This window comes from Myxine glutinosa, chromosome 3 (assembly GCF_964187855.1).
Source record: "Myxine glutinosa chromosome 3, kmMyxGlut1.1, whole genome shotgun sequence".
In the NCBI taxonomy this organism is placed as follows: Eukaryota; Metazoa; Chordata; class Myxini; order Myxiniformes; family Myxinidae; genus Myxine; species Myxine glutinosa.
This window is the reverse complement of record NC_136263.1, coordinates 35,167,267-35,180,754: the sequence shown is the minus strand read 5'-3', so window position 1 is coordinate 35,180,754 and position 13,488 is coordinate 35,167,267. Positions and strand designations below refer to the sequence as shown.

Here is a 13,488-nt window from a genome sequence, read left to right as displayed (position 1 = left end):
CCTCGCGCGACACCGCGCTGTCACCACCATAACAGCTTGGTGCTTGTGTGGCGTCGTTGCGGTACTGTACAAGTAGAGTCCTTATACAGGGACTCTAATTGTACAAGTTAATTAAAACAGATTTCCCTCCATGCTAACTTCCTCAACATAAACCGCGCTACAGCCGCTGCTATTAACTTTACCGTCATGGCATTAGCACCGAGCAATATGAACCGGGACGTGCAAGGGTTAATTATGAATTCTTTAAATATATGTTAGTGCAATTTTATACAAGTAATATATAACATTGTCCCATATTAGGTTATAATAATTCATTGTTCAACGTGACTGACTAAAAAGAGCAAGCTAGAACGAACACTGAGGTTTATCTGCATTTTCGAGTAGGACGATGTTTTGGGTGATAGTCCGATATAACACGAAGTTAAGCACCAACGAAGAGGAGTTTTTCATCCTTCCCGCTAAAAAATTTTGAATCACTTCCGCTTGGCGTTTCCGGTTGGCTGAACCTCGCGCGAGACCGCGCCGTCACCACCATAACAGCTCGGTGCTTGTGTGGCGTTGTTGCGGTACTGTATATTATATACATTTTCAATCATTGTTTAGATTAGAATAACTGATTTAACGTATCTCTAAGTAGTGGGGCAACTTAGCATAACAATTGTGCATTTTGTGAGGAAAGCACCAAATTTGGCACACTTGTAGACTATCCTATTATGAACAGATTTGGATATTGGGCCATCTCAAATTCAGCCCCTGATGGCTGTGGCAGCCATTTTCCAAAATGACACCTTCAGCTTGTTCCGACGAATTGCATCATCAATTCGCTTGGTCCTTTCCACCAGGCATTCTCTGGTGATAGCCTGGAACTGCTCTTGCCAATCTTCTTCACATTCCTGACAGTCTCAACTGCAGCAGGACCTGCAATTTCCTTTGTGTCAAGGACAACCAGATCCATGCTCTTTTCCTCAAAGGGGTTGCCAAGCTCTTCTATGACGCTGACAAGGGCGCGGACATCCTTGGCGAAAGAGGTCTGCACACTTGGTGTCTGGTCATGATGACATGTGTCCTCTCGCCTCCCCCAGTGTTGATGGCCATCTTGGAACTCTTCTATGGCCCTGGCAACTTCTGGCCCGGCAATCATCCAACACCGCAGGGCACTTGGGTTGTCAGTGAGGCCGACTGCTCCACCATCTCCTTTGATGCAGGCGTTATTCTGTTCATGCGCCTGGTCGATTGGGATCGAAGAGAACACCTTCTTCGTCTTCTATACAGTGAAGTTGCCAGCCCTGAATTCTCTGGCTACATCTGGGTGCTTCATTGGGAGTGCAACCATGTCCCTCAGGTGAACAGGGACCGACCTGGCATAGTGTGTGTGGTCTAAGGCATGGAACCATGGGACCAGTTCCGTCAGGGCATCAAGGTACGTCGTGAATGAAGCCTGCCGCAGAGAATGCACGTAGACCAGTACCAACATCTCTAGTTCCAGCGCAGTTGCCCAGTACTGAAAGTTGGGAATGTCTTCTCCTCTCTGGTGACACCAGTCTTCGAACTCAGGCAGCTCTTCTGCATCATCAGCATATGTCATACGGTGGCATTCATACGCACGGTGTTGCAGGATGTGCAGCGCCGCTGCAGTGATTTGATGAGCTCTTCTTGTGCGGGTGACGTGGGCAGCTCGCAGGAAGGAGTCGGCCGTCCCTGGCGTTGCAATCTCAGCTTGCAAATCTGCAAAATCTGCAAATCTTGCAAAAATCAAATCTCTGAATCTGAGATGGCCCAATATCCAGATCTTTTCATAATATGATAGTCTACTAGTGTGCCAAATTTGGTGCTTTCCTCACAAAATGCACAATTGTTATGCTATATTTAGCTTAGCTGCCGGACTAAAGCAGTATTTGTAAAAAGAGCGTCCGTTTTCGTTGAGTGGATTAAATAAATGAATAAAGGGGGTTTTTTTTCCTCACTTTGCTTGTTTTTTTTTTACTTGACATTGGTTTCCATGGAGTCGACACCTTGGCCTTTGATTCTTATTTATTGAATGGTGTTTGAGTGAGTCTATGTCATCCAGCGCTTGCACCTCCTCCTGCCCTGACGGCGCCATCCTTTATTATTTATTATTCGTGTGTTGCAGGTCAGGCAGGAATGATGTCTGCAGGAACGCAATGGAATACGTACATAATTGGTGGAGTTCCCATCAGCCTGCCTGTGAAAGCGTATCCCTCTCAGCTGGCTATGATGAGCTCGGTAAGAGTTGCAACAGGTGGGGATGAGCACCTGGTGGAGGGAAGAACAAAAAATGCAGACTAGACAGGAGCAGTGATTAATGGAGGTGAAGACATGGAGTTGGGCAGAGAAGAAGAAGAAGATTGTGAAAGTAAATCTGAGGAATTTAAGATTGAATGTGTGCTTTGTAGATAATCCGAGGGTTGAACGGCGGTGAACACTGTCTCCTGGAAAGCCCGACGGGCACTGGGAAGAGCCTTGCCTTGCTTTGTGCCACTCTCGCTTGGCAACGTCGTGAACACGGTATTGCGGCCTCGTCTCTTCCTTTATCTCGTTTAACTTCACTTTCCTCCAATAAATCACAAACTTAATTTTGGTTGTCCCCGCCGGTCTTCTTTTTACGCTATATTTTGTGCAGAGAAGAAACAAGCGGAGGATATGAAGGCGATAGGGGGTGAGGAGCAATTGAATGATAAAAAGAAAGAAGAAAAGACACGAGAATGCAAAGCTACACCACCACCTGAACCATGCAGCTGTCACTGTCATCAACAAGCGGAGCCTCCCACAAACCGGGCCGCGCATTCCCCTTGTAACCTGCTTTCGTCCGACACGCGGCTAAAGCCAGTGGCCGTCTCCAAGCCTGGAAAGTTGTCCAAAAATGATGTGATCCGCTCGTCCTATTTTGCATCTCCTTGCATCAGCCCAACCACATCGCCTTATTTCAATGGTAAGAGAGGAAAGTATATGGTGAGTGACGTACACATGCACAGATTTTCGATCTCTGTGACACCCACCCTCCCGTCACCAAGCTCCAAACAAGAGTTACTCAAACCTTATACCTGATTGTTCCATTTCCAGAAAAGCCTGGGAAGCGTAATTTGTTGGATACAGACATGGATGACTTTGCCAAGGACTCCAAACGGTTCCGTGTGAATTTGGTTGGTCTTTCTTCCTTGTTGTTTCTTTGTCATTTTCAAAAGTGTTTATTAATTTTTCTTCCAATTTCTTTTCCACACACCATCTTTAACAAAAGCTGATTCTTTTGTCAATCTAACTACCATCACGTTGTATATCAGGTGGGATACTTGATGAACCAAATGGCCTCTTCCCATGTCTGAATAAACTTCCAATACCTCCTTCACCTTGCCTTTGTAGGTGAAAGGGAAACGTAAAGTACGGTTGGGTGTTATTTATGATGAAGAGGTAAGAATCCAGTAAATTGCCACCAACAAACACCTCTTTATTGAGATTATTCTTGCATCTTATTCATGCATGATATACTTACTTTGTTCACAGCCAGAGTGCAATCAATGCTGCTGTGACGATTTGACAAAGGAACGGGGAAGCGAAGAGGGACACATTCAGGAGTTGCATGGGATGGGAGGAGGTTGCTGCCTGAGTGACGGATCAGAAGATGAATGCAAGGATGAGGAGAAATCCCATCCTGTTCCAAAGATCTTTTTTGGAACAAGAACACACAAACAAATATCTCAGGTACATTTTATGAATTTTGTGTTCACCTGTTTTCATTTGTGAAGTTGATCTCTTTGTTCATCATGCAAATCGTGATATCGCAGCCTTTCATTGAAATGACGAAAGATGGTTTCCTATGGTAGTCGTTCTTTTTGAAGATTCCATTCTCGATATCTCTTCTGTTTCAAACGCAGGTGACTCATGAGTTGGCCCGCACGGCATACGGTTCGGTGCCCATGACGATACTCTCCAGTCGTGAGTTTACTTGCATCCACCCCGAGGTTTCGATTGCCCCACGCAAGGCGGAGGCCTGTCGTGAGCTTCTGGAAAAGGAACAGGTGAGGTGGAGAGGAAGAACTGTATTATGTTTATTTATTTACCACAGACAAAATAAGAACCGAATTCTGTCCAAAATAAGAACATCATCATCGTCTAATATTTAACAAAGCACCAATTCACACGTGGCACTCTACGGATTAAAAATAGATAAAACAAACAACAAAATGCATCAAACAATAACAAGCTTAACTTAATGGAACATGCCAGGTCAGAAGTTGAAAATATAACCTCTATTGTGCCTTACATAAGGTTATAGCTCTTTCACGAGCCTCGATTCAGTAAACAAAAAAAACAAAAAAAAAACAAACTCAAGTTAACTAATAATGTGTTCAATTTTTTGCTGATTCGTGCTTCAGTGTGGGAGATAAATTTTGAAGAAGTGGATCACTTGATGTCAAGGGACGTTTGCAGGTGCAATTGCTGTTTTACCATCAGGTGCACATAAACGAGTCTGATTTTTTTGTCTTCATGGGATATCCAGCCACACATGTTCCAACCTCTTCAGGAATCTGAGTAAACGTAAATGGCACCCACCACCTCCTTTTCTTGCTATACTGAAAGGCTAGTGAGAGCACGAGTGTGTGGTAAATGGCGTTTACTTTTATCGATTTATTTTTATCAGCTCAGCTTTATTTTATATCTGATAGTCCTTTTTCCACCCGGTGTGTACCCTGGTTAGAATAGGTACACCGTATCCCTGTATGTCGTAAGAGGCGACTAAGAGGGTTGGCGTCAGGAAGGGCTTCCGGCCATAAAAACATTGCCTCAAAAAGAGAACCATGACAATTACAAATACATATGGACAGGGTGCAGCCCGAAGTGGGGATCGGTTTCTGAGGTTTGGGACATGGAATGTAGGGACAATGACAGGGAGATCAGGAGAAGTGGTGGAAGTATTGGTCAGAAGAAGAGTGGACAAATGTTGTGTGCAAGAGATGAGATGGAAGGGAAGTGGTGTGAGAATGGTGAAGGGTAGGCAGGGACAGAAATACAAGTTTGTGTGGCAAGGGTGCCCGGAGGGCGTGAATGGTGTTTGTGTCCTGTTTTCTGAGGAGTTTGTAGACAGTGTGGTGAGTGTGACTAGAGTGAGTGATAGGTTGATGATGGTGAAAATGATGATTGGAAAGCTCTTGGTGAACGTCATCTCGGGATATGCTCCGCAGGTTGGTCGGAGCGATGAAGAGAAGGACAAGTTCTGGTGTGCGATAGAGAAGCTGATGGAAAACGTGAAAGATGAGGAAGTTGTTGTGGTAGGAGGAGACCTAAATGGACATGTGGGAAGGAGCATGGACGGTTTTGAGGGAGTTCATGGGGGTTACGGATATGGTGTGAGAAATGGAGAAAGTGAAAGGATTTTGGAGTTTGCTGATGGAGCTGATTTGTTGATTTGTAATACTCAGTTCCAGAAAGGGGATAATAAGCTTGTTACATACACGTCAGATGGGTCGACGACAACCGTTGACTACCTGATTTTGCGTAGGCGAGATAGGGGGCACCTCCGGGACACAAAGGTGATCCCGGGGGAGGAGGCTGTTTCACAGCACCACTTGGTTATCTGCGACATAAGGGTGAAAGGTGCGAGGAGAGCTCGGCGGGTGAAGTACCAACCGAGAATGAAGGTGTGGAGGTTGAAAGAGGTGACAGTAAGGGAGGCATTAAAAGAGAGGCTGAGTAGGGTAGAGGATGATATGGTTGAGCTTGAATGTGGTTGGATGTCAATGAAAGATAGTCTGTTGGGAGCGGTTGGTGAGGTATGTGGATGGACTAAAGGACCACCGAGGCACTCGGAAACATGGTGGTGGGATGATGAAGTTGGAAAGAGGATTGACGAGAAGAGGAATAAGTTCAAGGAGTGGCAGAAGGCGAAGGGTACGGGAGCAGAAAAAGCAGAGCATGAAAGTTATAAGGCAGCCAAGAAGGCTGCAAAGAAAGAGGTAGCAAAGGCGCAGGAGGCATGTAGGAAAATGTTCGGAGAACGCTTGGATTCGGAAGAGGGTCAGAGAGCGGTATTCAGGATTGCAAAGCAGATAGCGAAAGAGAGGTGTGATGTGATGGGGGTGAGTTGCTTGAAGGATGAAGTGGGACAAATAGTTGTGGACCCAGATGGAATTAAAGGAAGATGGAAAAGATATATGGAAATGCTGTTGAATACAGAGAATGAATGGGATGGCAACATAGAGAGTAACCCAGTTTTAGGACCGGCAGAGAAGATAACTGAGAAGGAAGTTGAGGCAGCGATAAAAGCAATGAAGAGTAGAAAAGCGGGAGGGCCGACGGGAGTTGTGGGAGATATGTTGAAGGCAGCAGGAAGTTGGGGTGTGAAGAGAATGACAGAGATCTGTAATCTGGTGGTGAAAAAAGGCCGCATTCCAGTGGATTGGGAACTGAGTACCCTCGTCCCTCTATAGAAGGGGAAAGGTGACCCTCTGGAGTGTGGCTCGTACCGAGCGATAAAGTTATTGGAGCATGGAATGAAGGTATTGGAAAGAGTGTTGGAGAGGAGGATAAGGAAGAAGGTGAAGATCGACGAAATGCACTTTGGATTTATGCCAGGAAGAGGAACGACAGACGCGCTCTTTATTGTGAGGCAGTTGCAGGAGAAGTACATGGAGAAGAGGAAGAAGTTGTTTCTTGGGTTTGTTGATCTGGAGAAAGCATTCGATCGGGTCCCACGCGAAGTATTGACATGGGCATTGAGGAAGTTAGAAGTGGAGGAATGGTTGATCAGAGTAGTGATGGCAATGTACAAAAGAGCGCGCACAGCTGTAAGGACGAAGGACGGGAACAGTGGTGAGTTTGAGGTGAAGGTGGGAGTGCATCAGGGGTCGGTACTAAGTCCACTACTATTTGTAGCTGTGATGGAGGTGCTGGCTCAGAACGTAAGGGAGGGTTTACCATGGGAGTTGTTGTGTGCAGATGATCTGGTGTTGATTGCGGAAAGTATGGGTGGACTGAAGGAAAAGATGAACAAGTGGAAGGAATGTATGGAGACAAAAGGTCTGAAGGTGAATATAGGAAAGACGAAGGTGATGGCAAGTGGTAAAGCATGTGGTGAGGTGGAAAGAACTGGGAAGTGGCCATGTGCTGTGTGCAGGAAGGGTGTCGGAGTGAACTCCATTCAATGTACAATGTGCGCTGAGTGGGTTCATCAAAAATGTAGTGGTTTGAGAGGGTCATTAACCAGTGTGGCAGCTACATTCAAATGTAAGGTGTGCACAGAGGGAGCTGCAGATGGAGGAATTGTTGAGTTGGATCTTGGAGACGGTGTGAAGCTGCTACCTCGGAGACAAAACAAACAAACAAAACATTTTGCTACCTCGGAGACACGCTGAATGGAGAAGGTTGATCAGACTCGGCAACGGTTGCTAGAGTGAGATGTGCATGGAATAAGTTTTGGGAACTGAGTGGCGTGCTGATGAGGAGGGGAGTGTTGTTGAAGCTGAAGGGAAAGGTGTATGCTGCAATGCTGCATGTGTGAGAAGTGTTATGATTTATGGGAGCGAGACATGGGTCATGAATGTAGAGCAGCAACGAAGGCTGGAAAGGGTGGAAATGCGAATGGTTCGGTGGATGTGCGGAGTATCGTTGAGAGAGAGGAAGACAAATGATGAATTGCAAAAGATGATGGGAATAGAGCCTGTGATTGATGCTGTGAAGAGGAACAGGTTGAGATGGTTTGGTCATGTGTTGAGGAAGGATGAAAGTGACTGGTTGAGAAGAGTGGTGGAGTTGAAAGAGTGGTGGAGAAATGAATGTAGAAGGAAGTAGAGGACGGGGAAGACCGAGAAAGACTTGGCTAAAGATGGTGGAAGAAGAAATGCGGGCAAGGGGCTTAACCAGGAGAGATGCAGAAAATAGGGCAAAATGGAGAAGATTGTCATGGGGAACTCAAGGCTAACCCCCGCTCTAGCAGGGAAAATGGCCTTAAAATGCATGTTGTTGTTGTTGTTGATCGTCCTTTTTCCATGATGGAAATATATTAAGATATTTGACAACATACCCTGTAGGATAAAGTGCATAAGAGGTCCTGTTCTTAAATTGCTTTCCAACTTTCACTGGATTTACAAATAGCTGTCCATTAATAGTACAAGCAGGTACTCCCACCCACTGGATGAGAATACCCTCACGGCCCACCTACAGTGAGAAATTTGCTGCGGCATATTCTTGGGAATGCACTTTCTAATCTTTGTCATTTTTGAAAGAAATTTTTAGCCGCGTCGCAGATGCTGCTCATAGAGTGCCCTCTGCTGTTGTTGTTGTTGTTGTTGTTGTTCTTGTTCTTGCATAGAAGACAAAACCTCAAAGCTCCACCCACTCTGGGAACCATAGCTCCACCCATTCTGGGAGAGCCTTCATATGAACAAATATCCACCATTTTATTAACTTGCATAGCTTTGAGACCTGTTTTGTAGGCCCGTGGTGTCTTCCTCTCTCACACAGTTTTATTTCAAATCAAATTCGATATATCATTTCATTTTTCACAGTCGCTAACATAGTTTTAGACTCGGTTGAAAAAAAACGGGAAGAAAATCCGATGAAAGTTGCCCTTTATAGAACGAAATGAATTCTCAAAGGCTTGTAACTTCAAGTCCATTGAGATATATATCTATCTATAATTCCAGTAATCTCTGTACGTTTGTACGTTTGTACGTTTGTCTGTCTGTGACCGCTGTTTCTCGACAACCACGGGTCCGATATACTTTTAACTTGCCAGGTATATTGCTGGGGACCCGAGGATGTGCCTTTTCAAGGTTTCATATTAATCGGACAATTACTTACCGAGCTATGTCCAAAAAACGATTCAACCAATCAGAGAGCAGCGAACGATCGCGTGTGCCGGCGTTGCGAATGGACCAAACCATTCCATGTAAATAGAGGGGGGGGTTCTGTGGTCGTTGCGAATGGACGAAACCATTTCATGTAAATAGAGGGGGGGGGATTGTCACTGTACTCGCAAGCCGTTCGCCGTTCGCTTTGGCGTTGCGAATGGACCAAACCATTTCATGTAAATAGAGGGGGGGGATATAATTTTAGATAGATATGTAGTACGGGCATATATATAGTACGGGCATGCCCTAGTATTTTAAATCGCGGCATGGTCAGTCATACACCGCCCGAAATAAGAGACGGGAAAATGCCGAGATATATATATTTTGTTTAAATTGCGGCATGGTCAGTCATACACCGCCCGAAATAACAGACGGGAAAATGCCGAGATATATTAAAAATTCGTCCATTTGATGACAATCGTCACGATGAAATATTTAATTTATACGTCGTCACAATAATGTGGAGAGAGGAGCATAGCTTCGTTCACGTGTCGCCACACACGGGAAATTGCCGAGATATATATCTATCTATAATTCCACTAATCTCTGTGTGTATGTTTGTTTGTACGTTTGTTTGTTTGTTTGTATGTCTGTGACCGCTGTTTCTCGACAACTACCGGTCCGATATACTTGAAACTTGCCAGGTATATTGCTGGGGACCCGAGGATGTGCCTTTTCAAGGTTTCATATTAATCGGACAATTACTTACCGAGCTATGTCCAAAAAACGATTCAACCAATCAGAGAGCAGCGAGCTATCGCGTGTGCCGAACGTGGCGGACACACTCTGCCTCGGATGGCACATTTGAGAGCGTATTCATTTATTTCACGTTTGCAAACTATGTTGCCGTTAAACTATGTTTTAAAACTAATAAAAACTAATTTGCGATTCATCGTAACTGCGATATACGACCTTCCGGACAGTGAGGACTGCACTTCCGGCATCCAATCACAGAACGCGTTATTGCGTAGGCGTGGCCGATGTGAGAGCGAGCTGATGCTGAGCCCAGCGCGTGCGCCATTACGGTACGTAATTCGATTTCTTCCGGAGAAAATAATAATTTCTCGATTTCTTATGCGCATTATTTCTCCCAATTCAGTCAGAGCGAAGGGCGGAAGCGAAGAGCGTTGTTTTTTTTGTTTACGGGCGTACGGGCGGGGTAGAGCGTACGGGTAGCGTTTTTTTTTTTTTTTGGCACATTTGAGAGCGTATTCATTTATTTCACGTTGGCAAACTATGTTGCCGCTATGTTGGCGTTAAACTATGTTTTAAAACTAATTAAAACTAATTTGCGATTCTTTCGCTTTCCTGCGCATTTGTGCACGCTATGGCGATTTCTTTACCAAACTCCGCTAGCCGTTAGCTTTGGACCAAACCATTTCATGTAAATAGAGGGGGGGGGATTGTCACCGTACTCGCAAGCCGTTAGCTTTGGACCAAACCATTGCATGTAAATAGAGGGGGGGGGGGATATACTTTTAGATATATATATATAGTACGGGCATGCCCTAGTATTTTAAATAGCGGCATGGTCAGTCATACACCGCCTGAAATAACAGATGGGAAAATGCCGAGATATATTAAAAATTCGTCACCACACACGGGAAATTGCCGAGATATATTTTCACTTTGCACAAAAATAACATCAAGTAATCGAATCAATAGGAATGTCCTGTGCCTATAACATCGACGTTATAGGCACAGCTGCATCTAGGCATTGTGTAACATCGACGCGGCTTTTGTTTTAATTAAAACTTTTTGTACTTGTTATTGATCAAACATCATAATCCATGTCATAATTTTGAGAAGGTTCCATTATACAGGGTATTATTAATATCTGACATATATTTCTGTAATAAAACAAGACTATCCAAAGTAAATCATGTTTTTATTTCAATAAATTGAAGTACAGTTATGGGAGATTATGTGACTTCATTGCAGTGTACACAACCCTGCTCAACTTCGAAAACATCACATCTTTTAAATGCTGTTCACTACAATTGATGCACTCCTTGCATCGAACCAGTACATTGTTCATTGCTGCTTTCAATGTCATTATCAATATCAGCGGTGGCTTCAAAGATGCTCATATTTAGTTAATCTACACATGTGGGACGTGTCTTGTAAACCTGGCCCTTCAAAAATGCCCATCGAGGAAGAAATCCACTGGGGTCAAATCTGTGGATCGGGAAGGCTATGAAATGCTCGCTGAGTTGCAATAACAGGGCCTAATTTTATATCAAGTTCTACAATTTTAATTTGTGCTGGCGCATTGTAATGCTCAATCATTCAAATCTTCAGGGCTTCACCTGTAACTCACAAAATAAATAAATAATTATACAGATACTTCTTTAAAATATAAACATTACAATTATGTCACATATAAATGCCACAACCTGTATTTGTAATACTGGCTACCACCAAAGGTGGTGCTATTTCTGGTGTGTGTGTGTGTGTGTGTGTGTGTGTGTGTGTGTGTGTGTGTGTGTGTGTGTGTGTGTGTGTGTGTGTGTGTGTGTGTGTGTGTGTGTGTGTGTGTGTGTGTGTGTGTGTAAATAGCAGAAACTACACAATACCAGTAGGGTGCCTCATTTGCATTAAATAAATAATCAGTATAAATTATACAAGTTACGGACATAGCTTCAGGACAATCTTGTATTTTCAGACAAGCTTTCGGCCAAATTGGCCTTCTTCTCGATCTTCCTCAAGTTCAACAAGTGTCAATATATATTGTTACGGTTCTCCCGCCGCCCTTCCTACCCTTACCAAGGGGGGATTAAGCCCCTTGTTCTTTCTGGGCCTGGCGTAACCAAGAGACTTTGAAACGCCTCTTCCGGGCAAACGCAAGGTATGGTTTCGGGACCAAGTCTCTAGCGTACCTAAATACCCACGCCACCACGGAAGCGGGGAACCAAGCCTCGCACGAGCCACGTGTAATTTGAGTACACCGAGCGGATTGCGTACCACGTGGTCCGTGCAGTCACCGTTGATATTGGACCCCGATTAGAGCGGTTCTATTCATACCACGCTTAGTCAATGATGGAAAACACGAGAACAATCAAATGGAAGGAAGAACACAGGTTTAATTATTATTCCCAATATTATGTACAATGATCGGTAGAAGCAGAGACACAGAGCAGAACTTAAGCAGTCTTATTCTTAATTCCCAGACTCGGGCCCGTTCACACTCACACAGGGAATTGCAGGCAGGGTGATGTTCAGGCCAAACGCGCCGACTTGGTCGTCCAGGAACGGCCCCGTCCGGCTCTCCTCGGTCACAGCACGTCCCTCGAAGATGGCAAGCAGGTGATGGAAGGATCCTCGTAGCGCGTCTCCCGAACAAAAGCAGATGATGATGAGGCAGGAAGGCGGGAAATGTACGCATCTCTCAGCGCGGCTGGCGGTTCCACAGCTCGTTCAATAACCAGCGCGCTATCACTCGCGTAACTCAATGCACTATAGCAGCTCGGCTTCAAGCTCAACCGAGTGTCGCTTTCATACGAGCGCGTCTCCTGGTTCATGCGCGTCTTTCGCCGATCCCGTATCTTTCAAAGTCCTCTACTGCTGACCGTCTCCTTCAACTTCTCACTCAATGCCAACTCAGTCCTCGTAACTCAATTGCTCACCGTGCTCCTTCAACTCGCGAGTCCTCCTGGGGGCTTTGCGCGACGGGTTATATCTGCCATGCCCTGAGCCTTCTCGAACCTTTCAACCACGCCCTGTGACGCAGTGCTGCCGCCACACCCTCTGAGCCCTGATTGGCGGCTCGCGCTTACCGTCAGCTTCTTCGCCGCCCTCATTCGGTCCCGCCCCGACCCTCCAGGCCGGCCTCTTGTTAATTCGCGCCAAAACGCCAAAGGCAGCACAAAGAGACGTAAGGTGATGGAGGCGGCATAGGACAATGGAAGCGATGAAAGGACCTATTCTCCTTACTCTACTCAATGCAAAACTAACACAGGAAAAGGACTATTCTCACACATACTATGAAATAACTGAACTATCGCGAGGCTACATGTTGTTTGTGTGACTAACTATGAGGGGGAAATTTAACCTTTATTATACAAAACTCAAAACCGCAACACTACCCCTCTCCCTCGTCAGACTCGTCCCCGAGTCGAACCTAACAAAGTTGAAACGACCGGTTTTGAGAAAGATCTGGAAATTAACTTTTACTTTTACATGTGAGATATAGATGTGGTTCCCTCTAACATTTACTCTAATCCGTGGGTGCGACAGTTTTAAAACACTAAATATGTCCCACCTATTGCGTTGAGTAGCTACTCTAAGAGAATCACGCCCACAATTAACCGAATCCGGAATTTGTCAAACTAAGCATAGAGCCGGTGGGCAGCATTTTATATACAAGCACAGAAACTTAACCTTATTTTACAATTCTATGACCCAGGACCTGTCCTTTTTGGAAAGAAGATTGGAGGGGAGAGAAAGCACAGCAAAGTACACAAACACACTCAAAAATTCACATTTGCTGCTTGCTTCTTGCGTCTTGCATCTTGCATCTTCTGTGTGCATAAATCAAACTGGTTAGCCCCCGGACCGGCATACAGGCCATTCCTGCTCTTCAGGGCTAATTCAACTTACAAATCTTCTCGTCCCTAGCACACCA

General features: G+C 45.0%; 1 protein-coding gene across 3 annotated transcripts in view; it reads left to right on the top strand.

Moving 5' to 3' along the window:
* The window catches only part of BRIP1 (BRCA1 interacting DNA helicase 1), an 86,121-nt gene that overhangs the window by 16,137 nt on the left and 56,496 nt on the right, over positions 1-13,488 (top strand). The window contains exons 1-8 of one of the 3 annotated variants that reach the window (XM_078773864.1): positions 43-61; positions 2,132-2,244; positions 2,415-2,526; positions 2,642-2,950; positions 3,082-3,161; positions 3,379-3,426; positions 3,520-3,717; positions 3,891-4,034. In XM_078773864.1, coding sequence (XP_078629990.1) covers positions 2,143-2,244; positions 2,415-2,526; positions 2,642-2,950; positions 3,082-3,161; positions 3,379-3,426; positions 3,520-3,717; positions 3,891-4,034 — 993 coding nt within the window. In that variant the 5' untranslated portion in view covers positions 43-61; positions 2,132-2,142. Of the gene's footprint in view, positions 1-42; positions 62-437; positions 567-2,131; positions 2,245-2,414; positions 2,527-2,641; positions 2,951-3,081; positions 3,162-3,378; positions 3,427-3,519; positions 3,718-3,890; positions 4,035-13,488 lie in introns of those variants that run through there. The other 2 variants (XM_078773862.1, XM_078773863.1) reach the window with 2 other exon arrangements.